Here is a 26,175-nt window from a genome sequence, read left to right as displayed (position 1 = left end):
TATACTTTTTTAAATTGTTTATGAGTGCAAACAAAGAAAGTGAGATAAGCCAAGTAATAAATTTGAAAGTCTTAATCCCACATTAACTTGCATAATGAATTTAAAGATTTTGCAAAATTGTAAATGACGTCTATATCAAATATTATTTTAGTTGACATTGCCTTCGCTAGTGGTATCATGGGAGGGGGTTTATTAAATACAAAAGTTCCATATTCTAATTTTATGCTTGTAATATTAGTGAAATTAGTACTTAAAGTTACAATTATAATACATACAGAGTTCGAATTTAATGAATTTGAACTGCGTCTCAAATCCGCCAAAGACCGGATTCAATGAGTGCCGGCTTCAATCTTGAAACATTAAATACAATTTTAATGGGAACCAACTATATTTGAGCTGCGTTTCAAATTCAAGCCGCGGCCCAAATTCTTTAAATTCGGCATCAGACTGTGGTTTGTTGTTTTTAGTTTTTTTTTCAATTTTATTTTTTTGGCTTCAGACATTTATCATTTTTGAAAATCCACCAATTTGCACAAAAAATATCCGCAAACATGATTGTTTCATTTCATGAATATTTCTAGCAAAATATTTTTAATTTTTAAATGCTTGCAATTCTTATATATTTTTTTCTGACTAGGGTTTCCAGCGAACCAAAAAATTCTTTCGGATTTTGCAAAACTTTTCGCGAAAATGAGTTTTGCGAAAGGAAGCATTAATCTGTTCAGCGAAATAGTTGTTTTGCGAGACAGATTGACGCGAAAAAAAGAGAAAATTTTTGCTTGTTTCTTTAACGAACGAAATGCGAAAAATGATTGATTCTGATTCGATCAATGAGAACCTGTTTAGCAAGCTTTCTCTCTGTAGCAGACAGAATGACGTCAGATCAGCTGTGACAAGGAGATATAAATTCGAAAATTCAAACTTTATGTAGATAAATTATTTTCATTGTATGTTTATTTTATATATTCAATAAAATTTGACACCACAAATAATTCCCGAGATTTATAAATATAAAAGATTTTACGAAATATACGATCATCAGCTGCTGAAGACTCGAAACCCCAAGATGGTTGGTTTTTAGTAAACTCAAGGCCATCCAAAACCCGGGTCTTGACTTGAGCTTTACTTGGGTCTAAGCAGACGCAAAGGCCGGGTTTTACTCGGGTTTAAGCTTTAAAATCTCATCTCTGGACTTCTTTCTTCACCTGCCCAAAATTCGGCTCGGTACTTCAATATAAACACACTTACTAGTTGCAGGGTGATCATGATGTTTGTAAACATAAAGACAACCATCAACAAGAACAAGATTTCTCAGCTGCCATTGACCAGAGACAAGAGTATGCATAGATCCTCGACAGTCAGGACTTACGTGATCTGATAGTTTTATTACAGTTAAATTAATTGCTATAATGGGACTCATAAAAATGTGAAATATAAAGAAGATATTTAAAGAATATGACTTGTAGATTATAATATTATGATTATAAACTTCGTTTTTTGTTACCAGTGGATTTAGCATCCACTTAATAAGTAAAATGTACATTTCATAATTCTATATTCCATGTTTATTTGAATACTTTATAATATTCAGGCTAACAGCGTCTTCCTCTATACGTCTCACTGAATTTTAACATTTTGAAATATAATTTTTAGCTTCAACAGATAATGCTTTTCCCATTCTGAGATTTCTAATTCAAATAATTTCCTAACTTTCAATTAATTTCAAAATTAATCAATTTATAAATGCAAATTCAGTTACTAAAAGTTTCAAAAATAAATACGAAAAAAACATCTGTAACATTCCTCTGTAATTCAGTTCTGCTCTTGTTCTTGCAATCTCCAACCAAACATCAGTCTGTCGTTTTCTAAAGAAAATGACGAATTTTAGACAAAATGTCGTTTCTAAAGAAAATGGTGAATTTTAGGCAACATGTCGTCATCAAAACAAAATTGTGAATTTAACAAAAAATTTCGTCTTCTAAACAAAATGAAGAATTTTACAAAAAATGTCGTCTTCTGAGACAAAATGGTGAATTCTAACAAACTGTCGTGTGCTAAACAAAATAGTGAATTTTGGACAAAATGCAGTATTCTGATCAAGATAGGGAATTGACAACATTAGACAGCATTAACTCTGTTATCTTTATAAAACTTCAAAGGGTTTTTTATTTACGTTATATTTAGATATTGTGACATGATTAATAAATTCATGTTTGGCAAATCTTTGCATAAATTTGCATTTTTAAATTTAGTAAATCCAGAACATTACTTTTAAAGATAAGTTTAAAACGTTCTTGTGATATATGATTCAGGCTTATTTAAAGTTTTTTTTTCAACTGCAAAATTAATTTAGCTCTTTTTACCTTGAGCTAATTGCTCCAAGCAGTTTATTTCTCCACTCATCTCCTTCTAATTCAGTTTGTGCACCTATCTCCACACTACCTCCATCTGATCTTACAACCTATTCATTTACAATTGTCGTCGTATGTTTCAATATCATGAAGACGACTTTCGATTTCAATTTTTGGTTTATACAGCATGGGTATTGAATACATATAGACGCTTTCAATTAGCAGCTTATTTTTATATATATGTGCCTGCACTGTATTGATATAAAGGACGACCAATGAATATAAATTAAGGTCTAACTACATGATAAAATAAGAATTGAAATAGGAAGACGACGTTTATACTTTGAATAGTCCAATGAACATGTGACACAGCAATTGCACTGTAAACAGACCCATGTGTACATCACGATCTGTTTACGAATCTAACACTGTACACTTGTATATAGAGGGATAGTATTTCTTGAAAGTGGATAAATGTAGATAATTGAAAAATTACATAGATAGTTAGATAGACACTTAGCTAATGGATTTAAAACCTACACTTCCCACTTCCCCCTTTTTTTAGATGTATTGTCCGGTAGATTCCTCCTCAAAAATATTCCTGATGTCTATAGTTGACTGGTTTTTTTTTCTTCTGCATGTTAAACTTATGATTATACAAACATGGTAGATAGAAAGATAGATAGAAGTGTATTGCTAAAATACATGAATCTGTGGTTAAAATCAAAAATTGATTGACTTTTTAAAAATTTATAATTGTGTTAAAATTTAAGTTCAATTTAAAGCACTTATTCCAAAAAGTAAAAATCATCTTACTGTCCTGCACTGTACTGTACTGAACTGTACTGTACTGTACTGTAGTGTAGTGTAGTGTAGTGTACTGTACTGTATCTATAATTTTTGTTATTTGACTTATTTTAGCTGTCATGGCGTCTATAGCAATAGCACATACAGCCTACAGGGTGTCCCACGAAACATGATTGTTGTTGAATAGTTTGAAATGTCTTCTTCCATATACTGTATTAGATATTAAAAACTTTTTGCAGTTTATTTCGGTAAGAAAATATTTAACTCAAATCTATATAAAAATTTGGCTTGTCTGTCTGTTTGTTTGTTTGTTTGTATCCAATAAACGTCAAAACGGCTAAACAGATCGGGCCCAATTTTTTTGTGGGACATCACGTGACCACAGGGAAGGTTTATGAATGATAAAAACTTTTTAAAAATGTGTTTTAAAGGTTTTTAATTTTGTAAAAAAATTTAAAATTCTTGAAAATCCGCGATTTTTTTTTTATAAATCCGCAAAATTTTTGTCTTCTTTGTTTTAAAATGTAAACAAAAAGAACATGTTCACAATTAAAATAGAAGATGGGCGCGAAGCGTCCTAAAAGCCTATAAGTATATTATACTTTAAAATCAATTTTGCTAAAATATGACTTAGGGCTGGCATATCATTTTTTTTATTATTCTCTTTGGTATCAAACAACTAAACAAATGAATGAAGAAGACAAATAAGATAAAATAAAAGGGAGTATAGACTAAAGCCTAGAAATTTGAGGCGTTGATTGCGACTAATATTAAATTCTAAATTAAGCTTGAATTACAGCGAATATCTGACATTTGAAAAGACAATTTTTTTGTCTGGACAAACCCAAACAATTAATTGAAAAGGGGGGGGGGTATTTTGGATCTTTTTTTCATAAAAGGGACTATGAGTGTAATTTCTCGTAACCCTTCATGCAAAGATGGCGCTGTCCGATTCACAACGGAACCCTTGATTGAAACCTTTATCCGATTGAAAATGTAGAAGATATAATAGTTTTTCCGACTCGAAAAGTGTTCATTTCTGAAAGTTTCTCGGTTGCTTCTCATAAGCAAGAAATGCGCAAGTCACTTTCGCAGAGATCCCCGCAAATCAAAATAAACCATGTATAAAGAAGCAAAAGCAGTGATATATAATTCATGCTTGATCAGACAAAGCTTTTAAGGGAACCGTTGTTAATTAGGCATACCCATCTTTGCATGAACGGTCGCTTGAAGTTACGCTTAAAGTCCCTTTACCCTTTTATTTGGTTGGCATCACCTGTTCGGATTTAAATGAATATAGACAGTTATCTGCTCGGAGAACAAACCACCTAGGCAATTCATATTTGAAATTATATTCTTCATTTTTAGAAATTAGGATGTTTGCTAAAGATGTATCCTTATTTTCTTCAAGTTATGAAGAAATATGAAGAAGTTAAGAACTAAAATATGAAAAAGGCATTTTAATAACACTGCTCTAAAATTATTATAATTTGTAAGCCCCATAAAAACTTTTTATTAAAATGTAATGTAAATGTATATGTAAATGTAAATATATCTTTATACAGGATTTAAAGTACCGAAAAACAACATATTACAAAAATAAAATTAAATATGGAGGATCAATTATACAGAGCGTCCCATATCATATTGGATTATCTCCATGTTTTCACGCCAAAATACTCATATAATACTCGAAAAATCTAGCATTTACTGCATACAAATTCTTTTTGTATAGATGTTCTGATTAGTACCGAAACTCGCAATTTAATTATAGCATTAAACGATCTTATATATGATGTATATTAGCTTATATCCAGACTAAGTTCTCACAAACTGTTCCTTTAAGACACAAAACTTCCTGTTCACCTTTTCGTCCATTGTTGGCCAGGAACTAAAGATCTCTTCTTTTTAAACAAGTATCCTGCATGAATCACCTTAACAATAACAATATAGAATAAACCATAGATAAATAAAAAACATAGATAGCTTGTGTACGCAAAATCACCAAGAATTGTACAGTCCGCGAACTCATACTTCTAGGGGTCAAGGTGTACTTCAATGATAAGCGGGGTGGTTTGGTGTTTTAATGGATTTCATAATAGAGTGTAAAATAACTCCGGGAATGGAACTATTTGAATCATAATAATTCACTGGGCAATATATCATATTGACGAGAACTGAAGAAGGACTTAACTAACTTAAATTTCTCTCTACAGAACTCATGTACACCACAAGTACTTAATGACATAAATGTTCACAACCGGCCTAGTTAATCTATATAATAGGAATATCTTTAAAACATGATTCGTGTAAAGATGACACTGCACGATTCACAACGGTTCCCTTGAAACATTTATCTGGTCAAAAATGTTAAAAATATTGTCTTCTTTGCTAGGTTTAATACTGTTTAATTATTATAACTTCTATATGTTTCCCTGCATTAGAAATGCGCAAGTCTAAAGATTGATTTCTAATTCACACTTGGCCAAACAAGGCTTTTACTCTTGTGAATCGGACATTTGCATGGATCTGTTCCTTGAAATTACGCTTACAGTACCTTTCAACTAAATATTGTGACCTGGATTTAATGAAAGAGCAAAATATAAAAAATGTGACTAACCTGTTGGTTGATCTTCAGTTCAGTCCAGATATTTGATCCTTCAATCTCTTCATCTTCAGTCTCAGTGCTGGCTAGTCCAAGCTCAAGAGCTCCTTTACCTACATCACAGTTCACGTAGAATAGTACGGAATGCGTGGAATTGCGCTCAATTACGAGAAAATTACAGGACTCGCATTTGCGCGCAAGTAAAATCCACTTGCGTTGAAAACCCTACAGTTCAGTGTTAAATTTAAGCCAGACCATTTCAATTGTCAATAATCGGGCATTTAAAGACCTATGTGTGTCTTGTGTTAAAGAATTTAGCCTATATGATGAACAGTAATCAGACCTATGTGTGTCTTGTGCTAAAGAATTTAGCCTATATGATGAAAAGTAATCAGACCTATGTGTGTCTTGTGTTAAAGAATTTAGCCTATATGATGAACAGTAATCAGACCTATGTGTGTCTTGTGTTAAAGAATTTAGCCTATATGATGAACAGTAATCAGACCTATGTGTGTCTTGTGTTAAAGAATTTAGCCTATATGATGAACAGTAATCAGAGCAATTGTGCACACAGTAAATTTGATTTAATAAATTGTGCCTAGCTATTGGCAAAACTGCTTTATCTTTATATAAAGTAATAATCTTTGTTTGTTTGTCTTAGTGTTGTTTGTATGTCCGATGATAACTCAGGCACCCCTTGGGCCTAGACCGATTTGTCTCAAATTCTTATTAAGTATTGTTTAGTAGTCGTTTTCCTATTCCACAGATTATGATCCCCCGGTAGTATTTGCTCTCAACTGAGCTTTACACGTGTTTTTTTCATGAAATTTCGACTTCTCTTAAAAAATGTTTATTGTTGAACTTTTAAAGATGCCTTAGTAAATTCAATGCTTCCAAAATTCATGAGCTTAATATTTTATTTGAGGTAAAAGATGCGCATGTTCTATTGGTAGAAACAATTTTAAAGCTCTGAGATAATGTGACTGCAGTAGACGTAATTTAACAGTGGCTCTCTTCTTCCAACTTCCTTCCTTGTCTTTGCTCCTTAAATCCGGAAGTACTTAAAGAGAACCCAAAATTGACAGTTTTCCGTTTTCAGACCGAGAAGAATCTCTATTAGTATTGCACTGACATCGTTTTGAAAAGTATTGTTGTGAATCGATCTACATCTTTATAAATGGAGGGTCACTTAAAATTACCTCAACAGTCCCTTTCAGAAGAATTCAGATTCTGGTTTGTTTTCATATTTTGCAATGCATACATAAATTCCATATATTCAGCAGAAATAAAAATTATGATTTTCTTGAAAGAGCAGAATATTTAAAGAAAAGTAATATGTTGTACTTTTTGGAATAAATCTGACAATGGTAAACGCAAAACAAAATTTAATTAATCTTGAAGCTAAAAACATTTCAAATCTTTCATAGTTTGCTTGTTTAGTAATCTCTGTGTGTTTATTTGTATGTCCGATTATAATTGAGGACCCCCTGGACCGAATTGCCTCAAATTTTTATTGGGGAAACTTTGTATAGTGTAGAACCACGAAAATGTTGTTAGCTAGGTTTAACAGTTTTTAGTTTAATAGATTAGTTTCAAGGTAAAGCTGGGTTCTCAAGCTAGTTTTTATTATTATTAATAAAAAACTTACATTGTTGAGCAACATTGACCACATCTGTATGTGGTAGATCAAGTACATTAAGCCCATTAACTGTTAGAAGTATATCTCCTACACACAACCCAGACAAGGCAGCAGGAGTGTCAGGTTCTAAACAATGGGAATACTGTATTTTTTTAAATACAAATTAATGACCATTAATGACCATGACTATGATTATGACTATGATCATGACTATGATCATGACTATGATCATGACTATGACCATGACTATGATCATGCTTATGATCATGACTATGATCATGACTATGACCATGACTATGACCATGACTATGACCATGACTATGACCATGACTATGACCATGACTATGATCATGACTATGACCATGACTATGACCATTACTATGACCATGACTATGACCATAACTATGACCATGACTATGACCATGACTATGACCGTGACTATGACCATGACTATGACCATGACTATGATCATGACTATGACCTGAATGTTAACCCTCCTCCTACCTATAGCTGATACAACAACAGGTTTTGATCCATGAATTCTAAATCCAAATTCTCCTCCCTGCTTTTGCACAACAACCGTCTTATTGCAATCTGAAAACAAATCATGTGGCCCTTCAACGTCAGCCGTAAGCAAAAGAAATGTCACCAAAATAAGCTTCAGCATTGCCTTCAAATGAAAGAATGATGTTATTCTTTACTTTTCGTTCAGGATTTTAATTGGACAAAAGGTTAAAATCATATTTAAAACGTATTTTGATGTAAAGCGATTAGTAACTTTAAATTAAATTCGATTGTGAAGTGAATAAAAAGTTTTTATAATTGAAAATGAAAAACAGTGAGACAACCAGCGTTTTTTTCAGTTTTGAAACAGGATTAAGGAATTTTGAATCGAGGTTTATGGACATTGGAAAAAATAATACAATTTCAAAAATCTATCAATTAATATGAGATTTGAATTAATATTAATATAATCGTAGTATTATAAAAAATAAAATTTATTTAATCACCAAAAGTTCGTTCAAGTATTCGTGTAAACATCACAGCTGAAGATTTTCTGTGAACCATCCTAAAAATAAGTTTTATGAAAAAAATACAAAATAAATGTAGCATGGTTATATTAACAAAAAGAAAAGGGGTTTAAGATACTTTTTCATTTCGATGTCATATAACCACCTCTATTTTCTTTATTTAAAATACCTGTGAGTAATTTGCTGATATTTTTTAGAAAACTCTTTCTCACTCATTGTCGACTCAATAGATTCACTTCTCTGCAGGGCGGTTCCTAAATATTTGTTTATAAATAAAAGTATACAGTGTGACCCATCAAAAATGATATAAGGGCATTTTTATTGCAAGCCCCTATCATCATTTTAAAGCACTCACAATTCGCAAATGCTCCTTAATGTTAATCTCTACTAGAAAGTGAGCCTTTTAAGTAGCCTCGCCTTTAGCAGCTTTCTTGCGAATATTAGATAAAATATTTTAAAAATCGGTATTCCGGGGGACGTTGTCCTACCCCCCCCCCCTTCAACTTTACGGGATTCTTTCTTATTTATTCTTGTTCAGACCAAGCAAAAATTCTGTTGTGATCGGCATGCTACTCTACTACTGGAGAGTCTCTTCAAATTGTTAACAATTCAACCTGAATATTGTTTCTCATATGAATATTGAATAATATTATTGATTAACCTGTAGATGATGAATTGTGAACTGGAAATATTTCTCCAACATAAACCCATGCCTCGTTCTCATACTCACCCAGATATAGACCTTAACATTAAACAAACTTTTTTCATATTAATAATTTAGCTTTTAACTGCTGCTCTGAATGTGGTGGATTTTTTATTTAAATTGGCGCATTTTTTAAAAATAATGATCTTAGGCATTTTTTTCTTGGCAAAATGTTAAGTTTTTACGAAAAAATATGGCCGCTTGAGAAGCAACATATATAGTTATTTTTAAATTATTGTTATAAGAAGGGCACGAAGCACCCTTGCGACTTTATCATTTTATAAATATCAATGTTTTATTGTTGCAATAATATTTAATATTATTTTGTTAAATTGTCCCTGTAATAACTAACATTAAAGAAGATTCAAAGTAATAGTTATGTTTAAATCCTATTTAAAAAAAACTTTTACACCTTTGATATTGGAGATCATTGTGAAAACTGTACTAGTTTAATTACAGTGAAATCCAAGCCAAATTGTATAATCTTTTATCTCAAAACCAACTTATAAGAACGTTCCTGTGGGTCTCCCAAATTTCCCTGTCAAGATTTTAGGCAAATTGGACATGGGTTTCCCATATTATCATCGGTTATCCAAATAAACAAACAGAGATTACAACTTGATAAATATAGATATAAAATTTAAGGAATTATTCGTTAGAATTTACCTTGAGGTTCATCTTCTTTATCACGAACAGCCTGAAGAATTCTATCAGAGGACTTGGACCTGTTTCTGTAATATTATACGATGATAATAATAATAATGTCGATGTTGATAATAATAATAAAAATATTAATTTACAATAAAAGTAATAGTAATAATAATAATAATAATGATAATTATAATAATGACTATAATAACAGTTATAATACAACTAATAGTAATAATAATAATAATGATAATTATAATAATGACTATAATTACAATAATGATAATGATAATATTGATGATAATAATATACCTAGGTCTAAGAGCCCCCTTGGCAAATCTATTTGATAAATATCTTTTTGTTTTCTCCTCGGGTAGTCCTGATAAACTGTGGGCTGAAGAATTCTTATCATGACTTGATCTAAATCAATTCATTATTTTTCAAATAAATAAACTTTATCAGTTTTAATATGTATCTTATAATTTAAATGGTGTTTTTCCTCAACGTTTTTGTTTCTTAATTTTAGTATAACCTGGAGTTTATTTTGTGTACTATATCTGGTTCTCGTGGGTCAAAAGATCGCATTCCTGGCTCTATGATTCCAATTGCGGATTTTCTTCTGAATGAAGACGATCTGCTGGAAACATGCTCAGAAAGCGCATCTGCCGCGTTATCCGTAAGTTCTGGCAGCTGAATATCAGGGAGAAGGGATGTATGACATTTTAATAGTTCTGGGTGCTCAAATTGCTTCACTGATTTTTCCTTAGTATAGTAAGTGGCCTCATACTAAAAAAGAAAATTAGTTTTTTGGGATCATCAAAATGACTAAACGAAAAAATTTTAATTATGATAGTTCAGAAACTACATAGCTCGTGGTAAATCTAAAATCATGCTTTAATTTTAACTTATAACTCATATTTAACCCTAAATGTACCTTAATCTTTTCTTTGCTCTCTGCAACTGCAGTGCAAGTTGATATTGAAGATTCAGTAATAAAGTATTCAATGTCAGCTTTTGCCGTTAGGCTGGCCACAACATTTTCAGGTGTGTCCATTGTCATTTCTACCTTTTGTAAATTGTCATCAGCAGACTAAAATGAAAAGACAATTATGATTTAAATGAATAAAAATAAATGCATTACTGAATAAAGAACCGCCATACCAGTTTCAATGGAATAAAATTCTCCTAGAAACTTGATCTTATCTTGGCTCAAGTTGAACAAACAACTTTTCCTTTCTCTTAAATGTTTTTATTGTTTTCTCAATGAGTTGATGTTTTGAAATGAAAAGTTCCAATCCTATTACTGTCTGCTCTCCGTATTTTCATACTTAATAAGTAAACCTTCCATAAAAGATAGATAGTTTACTATTTTGTTAAACAATAATCTTAATCAAGTATTTCTCTTTCTTCTAAATAACACATCGATAAAAAAAACACATTATTGGCTAAACATGATTTATTTCTATAAATTCAACGCTTTGATCTAACCCCTAAATAGCAGGGCCACATCAGTTAAACTACTTTAATTTTACTTAACCCTAGAAAAGGTGTGGAGGGGGGGGGGCGTCTGGCGTTTTGACCTTAGCATTCTGATTTTTTAAAAACATTTTGTTTAATGCAAAGGGTAGGGACCAAGATGGTACAAAGGCCAGTTCGTGAAAAATCTAACCCTCTACTTTAATTATAAGATGTTTTTCTAAGGGGGGGGGGCAGGCTTTATATAGATTCAGAACCCCCGGACATTATAACATCTTTAAAAGCCGCTTGGTCAATTTGTATTAAACCCTTGTTAAAAAAATATTTATTTCATCAAATAAATACTTTTGATTAATATTGATAAAATTAGATAGTGTTTACCTGACTCAGAGTTAAAACATGTTCAGGCTCCTTTTCTAGTTTTGACTGCTTAACAGTAGTTCGGGACTTCTCCGGGCTGTCTCCGAACCCTGCAGGCGGTTTTACAAGAGAAGCTCCTGGCTCCAGGTTAACTTCGCCCTTGTCCAGTTCTACTGAAACATTTTTTAGCAAATCTGGCGAATCTTTGTCTTCTGATTGCATTGTTTCTATCTCCTCAGTATGAAAGCTTTCTGGTTGTTGAGGTGGTCCTTTTTCTGTGCTCGCAGGTTTAAATGGTTCCTCAGCAGGAGCATTAAGCTCTATCCTACTTCTTTTGTATTTATCAGTTTTCAGATTCTCTTCAGACATAATTTCAATTTCTTTTCTTTCTGAACAATTCTCCGCATCAAGGGCAACCATTTTTTCATCTAAAGGCTGAACAATTCCATCTAAAGTGCCTTTAAACGGTTTATGAACAGATTCCAAAAGACTTGAATATTCTTGGTTGTAAAAACTGGGATCATCTTGAGCTTGATTTTCAGTACACTCGCTGATTTCAGAGTAAATAACAGTTTGTGCATTAGTTGAGTCGTTACATGTTAACTCATCCTTCCCTACTTCTTCCACAGAATTGCTGGTTCCTGAGGAGGCAATATTCTTTATACTCTCAATACAACTGCTTTTACAAACATCCTCATTTACGGACATGATTTCATCCAATACTGACTCTTTGGGTTCAGAGTTTAGTTCATCCGGAAACTCCACAGCGTTCTCTTTGGATGCACTTGTAAAAGAGTCATTTATTAAGAATCTAGAATTGCTGAAAATCGGAGCAGTGGATTTCCTGGGTAAGGATCCTGATCCAGGTGGGGGTTTATTATCAATGTCGAATCCAGGTACAGATTGAATTGGAGAATCAAGGTTGGATCCTGAAAAAGATTCAGTGAGAGAATCTTGTTCAGATTTGGTTGGTGATAATACATCTTCATATTGATGACTTTTAGATGGGGATTCTAGAATCATTTGTGGTATTAATTCACTAGGAGACATTAGATTCTCTATCTGGGTTTTATTATTCATCAAATCTTCTCCTATTTCTGATTCTAGATTGGTTTGAGAGTCTTGTGGTTTTCCATCAGAACTTTCAAATCCGTTCCCGGAGTTTAATTTGGTTTCTGCAGTTTGCTTTAAAATTAGCTCTTCTCTTCTCTTCTGAAATAAACATTGATTCAAATCTAAGTATAGGGATCGAAAATGGTTTCACAGGAAAGTGAAGAGTAATTTTCATAAAAAAACGTGAAATTTGTAAAAGGAAAAAAAACTAAAAGCAAAAAAGCACAGACACTGTTTAATTGTGCCCCGTTTCCACACCCCGCCTTTTTGAAGAACTAAGGCATCGTGCACTGATTAATTGAAAGAAAGTTTTCTTCTTTAATTGTTTGTTTTCAAAATAAAAAAGTAATATAATACAAATACATGCTATATCTAGAATAATGTTCTTGGAATGAAAAAGAATGCAGTGGAAACTGGAAACCAATTAGAATATATATCAGCACTTTTGTGGTTAACTAATCTATTCTAGAAAAGTAACAGACTCTATATTTTGTTTTTACCCTGGGCATTGAAAGTTTTTAAAATACAACGCGTTTCATAGTTAAACAAGGGTTTCAAGCTCTAGCGTAAAATCGAGAAAAATGTCAATCACTTGTTTTTGGCCAAAAATAAAGGATTTTTAAAATCTAAAAAGTACAATGTACATCATACCTGTACAAGTTAGTAATTGCGCCAAAATCATAGGCCAATGATTTGCAACACTTAAAAGTTGACCTAGTGCCCTTTTGTCGTTTGTTTTAGCTGGAAAATTCAGACAATTGTTTTAATTAAAGAGAGTGTTCGCGAAAATTGAAAGGGGGTATAGGCTTAATGCGATAAAAAAGCGCTTTTGATCGCTACTAATCTTACTTCTATCTGTTGTGTCTATAAGGAGAAAATTGTTAAAGCCGTCTCATACCGAATAACTTAGCGCACATACAAATTCAGAAAATTGTAACATTCAACTCGGACCGAAAAAAATCAATTTAATTTCAAACAAATCATTCAGATATTACAACCTATAGTCATCGTTTATCTTTCGCCACATTTGTATAAAGTTTATATTTTATAATATTTTATTTTTTTAGAAAACGTTTTCAACGGATTTCGAAAATTGTGAGTGGTTGTGGTGTGCGGCATTCTTAGATAGTTGCGCAAACGACAAGAGAAACAAACAAATTAATTTAAAAATATTCTAAAATATTAACTATATACAAATGTGGCGAAAGATAATCGATGACTATAGGTTGTAATATCTGAATGATTTGTTTGAAATTAAATTGATTTTTTACGGTCTAAGTCGTATATTGCAATTTTCTGAATTTGTATGGCCGCTAAGTTATTGGATATGAGATTTCTTTAACAATTTTCTCCTTATAGACGCAACAGATAGAAGTAAGATTAGTAGCGACCAAAAGCGCTTTTTTATTGCACTAAGCCTATACCCCCTTTCATTTTTCGCGAACACTCCCTTTAAGAGAAACCCCAGTTTAAAATTCCAAAGATATCTCATATATTCCTGATCTGACAAACTACTGATGTGAATCCTTGGCATCATGTTTACATTTTATCAAGAAAATTCTTCTATTTACCGCGGGTTTGTTATCCGTTTCACTTGTCACATATTCAGACAACGAAGAGGGAAGCTCTGTGTCTGAATTATAGGACGCAGTGTCCTCAAATTTGTCCTCTACTCGGTAATCTTGGAGACATGGTTTCTCATCCTCATCCTCTTCATCCTCATATTCATCATACATTCCATCCTAAACAATTTACACAGTAAAATACACAAAAGTCTCAAGAAATTTGTTTGTTGCATATATAATAAATTTCTTGTCATGTAGTGCGACAAATAAGGAATTGTAGAGTAGACATTTTATACATAATCTCTTTTAACATTGATGTACATATTTTCTGCTGTAATAAGCTGCAACTAGATATAAGTAATTAGTAATAAATGAGTTTTGGAATTCTAACAGTGTACTTTCGAAAAATATCATCTTTGCATCGTTGTTTCAAATAGTGTATATTCTTGCAACATTTTAGCATATTAAGTTTCTTTGTTGTAGAGCTAAATTAGAATAATTTACCTTTTTGTATTCAAATTTGAATTCAGCTAGTTTAGAAGTTGGTTGTTATTAATTTGCATTTTTACTTTACAGACTCTAGTTTAGTTATACATATTATTTGAAATTTGACATAACTACAACTTTATACTCTACATTATCTTATTAGAAACATTATTAAACTAGGGATAAAGACATCTTAATAACAACCACTATCACAGAAAAAAGTCTGAGTTTTGACTTCTTGATTATATGTACAATAAGTAAACTCTAATCTAATCGAGAGGAGATCTGTTGATTTCTAACCCACTTATAACCTCGTTGTTTCTAACGAACAGCAGCCTTTACCCATCATTTTAAAACTTTAGGGTCTGCTCTTCATACAGTGGTTGGCGATTATATCAATACAATAAAGAGGACTTTTAAATATAATTTTTGACTGTTAACCAGCTTTTTTCGAATTAAAAGTTTACAATTAATTAATAAGAAGCTTTTTTCATTAACGGCTTCTCCGTGGTCATATTTCATGTGTATTCATGGTTCTTAAAAGCTAAAGCCCGGGTTATAGAACAAGCTGGAACTTGCCCTAACTACGACTTTGATTACAGACATAGCTCTGAGCTCTGATTTTAAAATTGGATCACATCTCGTTTATTAGTCTCAGGTCATAGCATTTGATAGCTTTGACTTCAAGTCGCAGCTGAGCTGTAATCCCAGCTATCATAGAAATTTGACCGCTTAAAGGGAGTGTTCGCGAAAAATTAAAGGGGGTATAGGCTTAATGTGATAAAAAAGCGCTTTTGATTGCTACTAATCTTACTTATACCTGTTGCGTCTATAAGGAGAAAATTGTTAAAGACGTCTCATACCGAATAACATGGCGTCCATACAAATTGAGAAAATTTCAACATACGACTTAGACTTTAAAGTACGACAATATGTATACAATTAAAAACAATATAATATGATCAATATTTCATATTTTTATCATTATGGCTGAATATATGTTCCAATTTCATTAGGGTTCTGAAAATAATGGCTTCCAGTTTATTCCCATGAGCTGTGATTTGGCTACGAAGTTGGAGCTAAATTGTAGCTGAGGTGAGATTTGGATCAGCTGAAATTTTGCTATGACTTCATTACACCTAAGGTGTGATCTAAGTGTCTTCATTGACTAATAAACCAAGAAAGCTTTGACTAGCTACTGCTCAGCTGTCAAGTCATAGCTACAGTTCGTTCTGTGACCCGGTCTTTGATATAAATCAAAATTGAAATCGAAAGTCGTCTTCCTTGTATTGATACATTTGCTATAGAAATGAAGGTTTTGCTTTTTTCTAACAAAGAAGATATTGTTTTTAAGATTTCTCATGAAAAAATATAATACATTTGGTCTAATTGCTCTCTCACATTTCCTACAAAATACTTAATTCTTATTTTCTCGGAGAACAAAATTATACAATAAACTTGAAAGCTTTTATATTTTAACCGATTTCTGAGAAAGAAATGAAAAAAAACTCAAAAATCATCAAATTCAATCAATTTTATTTACTACTCCTAATTTAGCAGTGTTTTTGCAGAGGACAATTCATTAATGGTTCGCATTCACGAATTATGCATTTTGCATTATGAATTATGCATGAACAAGTTCTTTTGAACAAGTTATTTATTAAGAATATTGAAAAAAGGAGAAGAATAACATTTAATTGGACAATATTTAAATGTATGTTAAAAATTAATGTTGTGGTCTATTAATTGATTTATTTTGATATTTTTTTCACCTTTAAACCTGGAAGAATCTTATCAGTGTCTGGAGTATTTATTGGAGTTCTTTCAACTTTCCAGTCTCTTAATCTAAACATCAAATGATGGGTTTAAAGGGACTGTACACGTATTTCAACTGACTCTTTCTGCAAATTTGGCAACATCCGATGCACAACTTTCATCTGATCAATAATGAAGAAGATATTGTCGTTTTTCGCAGTTAACATTGTTTAATTCTAATATAATTATAAACGTGGTTTCATGCAGTAGAAATGAACAAGTCACTTTCTTAAAGAAACCATAGTTTAAAAATAATCAGTTTTTTTAAATTCTGAACATTGATATATAATTCAGGTTTGATCAGCTAGACAAAGCTGTTAGGGGTACGAATGTGAATCGAGCATCGCTTTCTTGGAATGTGGATGCAGCAAAGATGGGAGAAAATTGAAAGATTTATTTCTGTTAAAGTGGTGACCTTTCCCACTGTTGAATCATCTTCAGTATTTTTATTTCAAAATTTCATTGAAATGTATAAATGTCCTGTATTTCAATGTATAAATGTTCTGTATTTAAATGTTTAAATGTCCTGTATTTCAATGTATAAATGTTCTGTATTTAAATGTTTAAATGTCCTGTATTTAAATGTATAAATGTCTTGTGTTTCAATTTATAAATGTCGTGTATTTCAATGTGTATATGTCCTATATTTCAATGTATAAATGTCCTGTATATTAAAGTATAAATGTCCTGTATTTCAATGTATAAATGTCCTGTATTTCTATGTATGAATGTCCTGTATTTCAATGCATAAATGTCCTGTATTTCAATGTATAAATGTCCTGTATTTCAATATTTAAATGTCCTGTATTTAAATGTATAAATGTCTTGTATTTCAATATTTAAATGTCCTGTATTTAAATGTATAAATGTCCTGTATTTCAATGTATAAATGTCCTTTATTTCAATGTATAAATGTCCTGTATTTCAATGTATTAATGTTCTGTATTTCAATGTATAAAAGTCCTGTGTTTCAATGTATAAATGTCCTATTTTAGAAAGTCACAAAATATAAATATGTAAAATTAAACTTTTAAAATTGTTGATTTTAAATATAACAATTATTTGTCTGATCTGTTAAAGGGACTGTAAGCGTAATTTTCAAGTGACCCTCCATGCAAGCAATGACCAATTCACATAGGTACCCTTGAATAGTCAATTATTTCAAAAATATATCGTCATTGTTCTAGGATTAAAAGTGTTTAATTCTAATAATTCTTTTATATTTTTCCACACTAGAAATGCGTAATCTACTGTTGTAGAGCAACCGTCGTTAAAAATAATAAGTTTTCAAAATTTTAAAAAAACACATCCAATGCATACTTGATCAGTCAAAGCTTTAAAGGAACCGTTGTTAATTGGGCATTGCCATTTTTGCATGAACGGTTACTTAAAATTACGCTTACAGTCCCTTTGAGTGGTATTTTTAAAGACTGTTATGGGATATTACATTCGTATCTAGTAATTTTGAGTAAAATAAGAAAAACAAATCACAACTCAATCTCAAAATGTTAAAACGATCAAGTAGACATCAAGCCAGGACAAAAAGTGGTCAGCCGGGACAATTAGATTGACAGCCGGGACAATTAAGTTGACAGCAGGGACAATTAAGTTGACAGCCGGGACAATAAAGGGGTCAGCCGGGACAATAAAATGGTCAGCAAGGACAATCAAATAGTCAGCAACGACAATGAGGTAATTTATTCAGAATGCGGGAAAACAAATTGGTGACTAAGAGTATAAAATTGTCTGTACCTGAACCCCTCGTGCATAGCTGGACTTCTAGCAAGAGAAGAGGGACTAGCAACGATATCTTCTAGTCCTCGGCCAAGACCAAGGGGAGTTTTCCCGCCAATGGAGGATTTGCGTTGAAGTTTGTTGTCCTCAAAACAGGTTTTTTTTCTTTCAACATCTCCAGTTTTAAAACAGTTTTTCTTCCACAATATCTCATTTTCCCCAGAATCATCAATCTTGAAAAAGAAATAGATTTCAACTTTTTTAAAATGAACTAAAATCGGTTTAAATAAGTTTTGCTTGTCGTCAGATATTTAAAATTTTTTGTCTCGGGTTTAAACTGTTTAAATAGTATGAATTAATCTTTGCTATTACAGAATTAAATAATAAGTCGTTTCCCAGAAGCTGGTGTATTTTTTAATTAATTTTTAATTCTTAATTCTGTCCTATCTGCAGCACTCGGTCCCCAGCCTGTCCTATCTGCAGCACTCGGTCCCCAGCCTGTCCTATATGCATAGTCTGTTCTAGCAGCTGCACTCAGTCCCCAGCCTGGTCTTACCACAGCCCTATGCCTCTAGCCCATCCTGACCGCAGCGCTAGGCCCCATAGCCCAATCTAGCCGCAGCGCTCGGTTTCCCATTTCAGCATGCGGCGACGCAGAGGGCCTAACCTAACCTTTGGGAAGTTGTCGCTCGGAAAAATGCACATTTTGGAACTTACCATTTGGAAAATTGTTACTTCTGAAGTCACCCTTGGGAAAATGCCTTTGGGAAAATACCTAGCAGGAGTTACAATATTACAATTGTTTAAACTTCCGTTAATCTTACCTGAGATAGATTTAGTTTCATCTCCTCCCTTCTCCTTGTCAAATCTCCTTCCTTTATCCTGGATTCCAGATCAAGATCATTTCCAGGAGTTTCCACAGCTTCAGAGCAGTCTTTAATCTCAGATACATGTTCAGGGGCGTCATTGAGATCAAAGTCGTTTATCACGTTATATTGAGTTGAAAATTGCTCGGGTTCAGCAGGTTTGTTTATTACGTTGTCGTCTTCTTTTGACACTTTCTCGAAATCAAAACTTCTAATTCTTTGAGTCTGATTCATAAACAGTACGTCAGCTGACATCTTAGTAGTCTAAAAAAATTGATTATCTATGAATATACTTTGCTTGTTTATCAATCTGTTTGTATCTGATAAACGTCAAACAGCTGAACCAATTAGGACAAAATTATTTGTGGCAACTCATATTACCCCAGGGAAGGTTCATGACTGGTCATAGTTTTCGTATTAAAATCAACACATTTCTTCAACGGAACTTGTGAATTAAAAACTTTCTATATATATTTAAATCCATACTTTAAAATTATTACAGAATTTTTCACAGAATGATCAGAATATAATGGCCTACCTTAGAAAGATGATATGATAATGAAGACGACATTTCTTTTGCAGGCGCACTGTCCGTTGTTACACTGTATGAACCTTAACAAGCAATTTTTAATTTTTTATGAACGTTTTCCACTTGGATATATTCAAATATTTTCAAAATTGTGATTAAATTGTAATTTATAGATTTCTATTGCGATACAAGAAATTTATATGATTTGAAATTGCACAGGCAATTTTAGTTGGATCGAATAAACTCTATTAATCATTATCATATTTGAATGAATTTAGAAGAAAAAACTTCGAATAACTACTGAAGCCAAAACCACGGATTATTCAAGAGTATTGAAATTAATCCATTCGTCTGAACAAAATGGAGATCAATGATATGATAAGTTTAAGAAAATCTCATCAACGGGCTCATTATAATTATAAATTCACATTTTGTTCATTTTCAAAACTTCCATAGGATTTTCCATTCGTTTTTAAAACTTTTGTTTGGCATCATTTCCAGCTCTTGGTGATTTACCTGAGCTACTGCTAACTTCTGAGTCTGGAGATTTCACCAATTCTGTAATAAACATAGAACTCTCTGATTCTTCAGCTAGGACTAGTGTTCCAGGAAAATCAACCGATCTGTCAGATTCTTCAGCTAGGACAAGTGTTCCGGGAACCTCTACAGAACTCTCAGATTCTTCAGCTAGGACTAGTGTTCCAGGAACCTCAACAGATCTATCAGATTCTTCAGCTAGGACTAGTGTTCCAGGAACCTCTATAGATCTCTCAGATTCTTCAGCTAGGACTAGTGTTCCAGGAACCTCAACAGATCTCTCTGATTCTTCAGCTTGGACTATTGTAGCAGGAACGTCAATAGATCTGTCAGATTCTTTAGCTAGGACTAGTGTTCCAGGAACCTCAATAGATCTCTCAGATTCTTCAGCTAGGACTAGTGTTCCAGGAACCTTAACAGATCTCTTAGATTCTTCAGCTAGGACAAGTGTTCCAGGAACCTCTACAGAACTCTCAGATTCTTCAGCTAGGACTAGTGTTCCAGGAACCTCAACAGATCTCTCTGATTCTTCAGCTTGGACTATTGTAGCAGGAACCTCAATAGATCTGTCAGATTCTTCAGCTAGGACTAGTGTAGCAGGAACCTCTATAGATTTCTCTGAAGTAGTATTGGCAAAACTACCATCAGATGATGTTGCAGGAATACATGAACTACTTTCGTTGGACTTCTCAGACAAACTTCGGGGTCTTGGTTCTCTCAATTCTGGGGCTTCTTTTGGAAGCGACTGGTTTTCCATTATTGTCTTTTGGGGGGTTTTCTTTAAAAGTGTCTCCTCAGTATTATCTTGTGAGTAAGAACCTCCATCAAGAGTCAGAAGATTATCATTCTGAAAAAAAATATTGTAATAATGTATATACTCTCAAAGGACACTTTCAAATAGAGTTTTTAGCTAAGCTTTTCAACGATTATTTCATATAAATTTAGGTGGAAAAATTTCATACAATTTTACTTATAAATATTATATCAATATTGTTTCAAATTTTAAACAGAATTTAAATGAAGATTTTTATCAGGAGAACAAATGTTTTAATTCTAACACATTCTATGTTTTCAAAAGAATCGAAGAAAGCAAAAACGACTTTACAAAGAAAAGAATAAAAAGATTAGTAAGAGTAAAAGAACGTAAAGGATGTCAAAAAACGGCGCGAATTAAAAAGATGCCTAAAAATGCCTGTTTTTCATAGAACCTATATCTCTTTCACACTCCATAAGGCTTTTTTAAAATTTTTTTTACTTTTTTATTAACACTACAAATAAATCTATAATTTTTATTTCTAGAAGTTGTTAGTTCATCGTCGAAAAATACTAACAATCCACCACCAATTTATATAAAATATAGTTTAAACAATACATATGTAACTTTCCTTATCCTTTCCTTTCCCTTTCCTGTTATTTCTGTTTTTATATTTTTTTTTTAATTGGGGGGAAATATTCCCACAACCTCTACTTTTAGAGGTTTTTAAATATTTTCTCCTGAAACACTTAATTTTGTACATTTTTTGTTATAATTCATAAATAAATAATTTTTACTTTACATTACTTTACTCAAAAGTCGTCGTCGACTTAACTAATATTTATTAATTGGTCCAAGGAAAGTTTTTTAAAATGATCATAATATCAAAACTAAACTTTAAGTTCATTTTCTAAAGCAAAACTGTGTTTCTTAGAAAAAATTACCTTAATTATTTCTATTTGAGTGAGTTGTTCATTCGAGACAGATTCTGCTTTTAGAAGAATTCTATCTGCTGATCCCTCTGGTGATAAGCGAAGTGAGCTGGGCCGAGATGAACCTGCTTCTAAATCTTGTTCATGATAATCAGAATTTACTGGTTGTATATATTTCAAGACTGGGATGGGTTCAACTGCTGTACTGGAGGGAAGGAGTTTGGACGGACTATCTTTAATGTTTTCCATTGTATTGTTTGATTGATCTATTGCATTCTTGGATTGATCTGTTCTTTTGGATTTTCCAGATGCGCTGCCAGACCTGCTCAAGGAGCTGCTAGAGCTTACGGACCCTAAATTAAAAGAAAAAATAGAATATATGACGATGTAGAGTTAACTTATATCCATCCTGTTTTACTAAAGAAGGCAGAGCCTTCCGACCACGTATATGTAACTTTGAATGTCGAGCTCTAAGCCTCTAATTGGCTGGGCTTATGATGGCCTGGACCTACGTTTAGGGTTATAGTACTGTCTACAGTTAGAAACAGACAACATATTTGATATTGATTTCACAAACAATTTTGTTTAGCAATTCCGCAATTTAAAAATATTCTTGCCAAACCCAGAGCTTCCCTAATTTAAAATTTGCACACCAACTTAGAGTTTGATTGCATCGTTTTAAGCCTTGTTTTATTTATTAAAGATTAGATGTTCGTGCTTTTCTTAAAGGCATGCTTATCAGATTGGGTTTCGCAATCGATAACTCTGAGCCTGAAATTTAAAAGAGTATCGTTGAACGAAACTTCCGAGTTTCCTTTTTGGGGTCTTATTATTTGTGTAGATTTTGATTTAAGAGATTTGATAAAAATGGTAAGATATAAAGGATTAAATAAAATAATATTTCAAAACAAAAATATCGATATCTACAAAACTGGGTAAACCCATTTGTGAAACCCGGGTTCCAAAACTGGTTTTCATAACGATACCCTGTTTTGTTTTGGGCTCTGGTATCCTGACTAGTCCCTAAACAGGACCTGTTCTGCGTGGGGGTAAACCAAAATATTCACCGGCATAATTTCAAAACCAACAGCAACTGTTCTTTGAGTTAAGATGTGTATTAAGATAAGATAAATTAAAACTCTTTTTAGTGGGGCTGTGCAATGTGCATTAGGTAATTAAAACAATTTACTTGAAATCATTACGGCGATAGTCATTTCTTATGTAAAAAACAATTCTCAGAACAATTTCTCTTACTCCTTCCCCTAAATTGTGCATGGTTACCGAATTCTTCCTTTTCATAAACAGTTAAGTAAAAAAGATTGTTTTCTATACTAAAAAGTGTTGAATTCTGACAACTTCCTACTTTTCTCGGTTGCACAAATTAGTTTTTTCACTTTTCAAGAGTGTCCACAATTAAAAATAATAAATGCGAAGCTATAAAAACTAGAATAATTGATATGTAATTCTTTTTTGATCTGCTTAAGATTACTGTTTCCGACTCGGAAATGGAGGACCACTTGGAAGTGTGTGAACAGTCCTTTTACCTGAGGCAGAGCGATGCTTTAATCTGACCGCAGGGTCTGAATTGAGGGGTTGATGACTCCATGTACTAGATAAGCTAGTAGTATTGGAACCTGGCAGGGTAGGGTTTATCAAGTCTTGAATAGAACTAGTTGAACCCAGGGGAGACAGATGCACACCTTCATCGTAAAGGATTATATACTTGTTAAGAAAACAAAAATGCAATCATATTTTGAGAAATTTCTTTTAAACTTATTTCCCAAGGTCACTTTTAAGTTTTAAGGTTTTTTCACATAAAGACATGTTTTCCTGTTAAAATTAGGATTTCCAATCGGAATTCCTTTGCGTTAAATTGAAGGGATCGCAATTGCGCGCCAAAAAACCATTTGTGTTGGAAAAGGTTAAAAAAACTGATATTATGATCGCCACAGGTAATATGATCGCCACAGGTAATATGATCGCCACAGGTAATAAAGCCGAGAAATAAGAATATGTATTATGTAATCCATTCTTTCCTATATCTTGCTCATCATCTGTACTTATTGAACATTGGCCTAATCCAACCAAACTACTGTTCTGATTCTGAACCTGCTCCACTTTTTTCCTACTGGTAGATGAATGAGATGACCTGCTTGAACAGCTGGCCCCTTGACTTCTGTCTAAGGATGAATTTTGTGAGTTTGAACTAGGTTTTGATGTTCTCCTATTCTTTACATGTCTCTCCTCACCACTATACAAATCAATTAACTCAATTAACTAAGAAAGGGGAATTCATTTTCAAGATTGGGTCTGGCGTTTAATTTTTATCTCACTTTTTATACTTTTTAATTTAAGAAATAATTTGCAAAATTCTAATTCTAATAAGTTCGCGTGAGTTCTTGAAAATTTTGGATCAAGCTTTGGGTGTATGTAGTTTTTTAATGTTAACAATGTTTGATATAGCAAAATTCTTAGTTTGAAACAACGAAGGTCTACGACATCAGATTTCCAAGATATACTGATAAGAAAATGTAAGTTTGAGGCAACAGACATCAATTATTGGTTTAAACTACGTAAACGATCCAGTATGTGCTTGATACGATCGTTCAATGAAATCGTGCGTTCAATGAGATCGTTTATTCAGTAAGAAAAAAACTATCGTTTCTTATTAAATTCGTTCGAAAAATCGATCGTTCAGTAAAAAAACTTCATTTTTTTTTCTTAGTTCGTTCGAAAACAGCGTTCGTTTCGTTAAATAAATCGTTAGTTCATTTTAAAAACATAATTTTTCATAAGTTAGTTAAAAAAATTTGCTTAGTAAAACAACTATTGAAATTATTCAAGTTCTTTCAAACGAAAAAATGTCCCTTTTTACCAGTTAATTGGATTTTTAAAAATAATTTGCCTTTGTTGCAGTGCATGCATTTCTTATTGTTATCAACAATTTAATTAATTAAAAATCAGTTAAATAATTTCCTAGAATTATGACTGGTTCTCTCCTTCCTCTTGTACGGAGAACCTGACTTTGGAGAACTTTGCTTTCCTCTTGCTCCCAGTTCTAGACCAATCTCAGGTCTGGGAAAGGAACTGGAAGTATCCGGTCTAGGATAGAAACTGGAAGTAGTTCGGATAGATTGGATAAGGGGAGTGAAGTGAGGAACTACTGGAGATGGAATGGGTTTCGGAGAAGCTATATCCGTCCTTCTCCAGGTTTTTTCCTCCGTCACTTGTCCTTTTCCCTTTCTGAACATTTAAATGAAAATATCTATCTTTGCATATTAAAGTTGTATTATTCCAATTTTACTTATATTTTGTTAATATCATCATCTTAAGATGAATTTTTCTAAGAAATACAAAGATCAAATTTAATGAATAGAAATATAATTGATAAACATTTTATTTTAATATTTGAATCAAGGAAAGAAATTAAAATTTTTACAAAAAAAAAGTTATATTTAGTGTTAAGAAATACAACCTTTAAATTTTCATTTTAATTTTTATATTTTTTCTGAAACGTTTAAACCCACTTTTTTATACAGTGTTTTAAAAACAGACAACTTAATTCAGGTGTGTTTAAAAACACTAATCAACAGAGAGTGTTTAAAAATACTATTAAATAGTGCGTTAATTAGAAACCTCATATTTAAAACAATGTGGCAAAATAAAATATTTTTGATAGAAGTTTAAAAATTGGATTAATTTTTATTTTATATGTAAAACCAGTTTTTATCATTTGTTTGGTCAATGTTAAAGTGTGAATAACTAGAGGAATAGTACGTCTGCTGTTCTGGAGATATTTCCTAAATAAAATTTATTGAATTCAAAAAAAAAAATGTTCACAATATAAAACACGGTGTTTCAAAATCTGCTTAATTTTTTAAATATATCTATCTGCATTTTTTCAAATGTTTCTTTTTAACTTAATCAAGAAGCAACCTTAAACTTTAAACTTTTTTCTACTAACGATAAACATTTTGTTAGGATTAAATACATACATTACATACATTACATTAGTCAGGACTTATCTGGACCATAAGGGCTGTTTTCAATAATAGGCTTATCTGGCCTATAAGGGCTGTTTTCAATAATAGGCCCTATACACAAAAAAGTACAACAAATTTAAGGCAAGGAGGAGAGAGAAAAAGAAAATGAATGGGTTACTATTGATTTTTTTGAGTAATATATATATTTATTACTGTTCTAAATTGAGAGATGAAAAATATT

General features: G+C 32.2%; 1 protein-coding gene across 1 annotated transcript; it reads right to left on the bottom strand.

The window, feature by feature from the left end:
• Positions 1-4,395: 4,395 nt before the first annotated feature.
• LOC111695418 (uncharacterized) lies at positions 4,396-25,202 on the bottom strand. The gene is made up of 23 exons (XM_023464741.1): positions 24,928-25,202; positions 23,988-24,202; positions 23,496-23,651; positions 21,964-22,304; positions 20,245-21,112; positions 19,738-19,811; positions 19,158-19,463; positions 18,352-18,566; positions 16,557-16,629; positions 14,305-14,475; positions 11,642-12,832; positions 10,719-10,874; positions 10,317-10,570; positions 10,097-10,204; positions 9,803-9,867; positions 9,095-9,175; positions 8,603-8,687; positions 8,413-8,471; positions 7,907-7,996; positions 7,412-7,528; positions 5,779-5,876; positions 5,025-5,092; positions 4,396-4,486 (listed from the first exon to the last, which is right to left on the bottom strand). The coding sequence occupies exons 1-23, from the start codon at positions 25,200-25,202 to the stop codon at positions 4,417-4,419; spliced, it is 5,136 nt and encodes a 1,711-aa protein (XP_023320509.1). The 3' UTR covers positions 4,396-4,416.
• Positions 25,203-26,175: the final 973 nt, after the last annotated feature.

Source organism: Eurytemora carolleeae, unplaced genomic scaffold (assembly GCF_000591075.1).
Source record: "Eurytemora carolleeae unplaced genomic scaffold, Eaff_2.0 scaffold34, whole genome shotgun sequence".
Taxonomy (NCBI): Eukaryota; Metazoa; Arthropoda; class Copepoda; order Calanoida; family Temoridae; genus Eurytemora; species Eurytemora carolleeae.
Note: the sequence above shows the minus strand (reverse complement) of the source record. Positions and strands in the feature narration are given on the sequence as shown.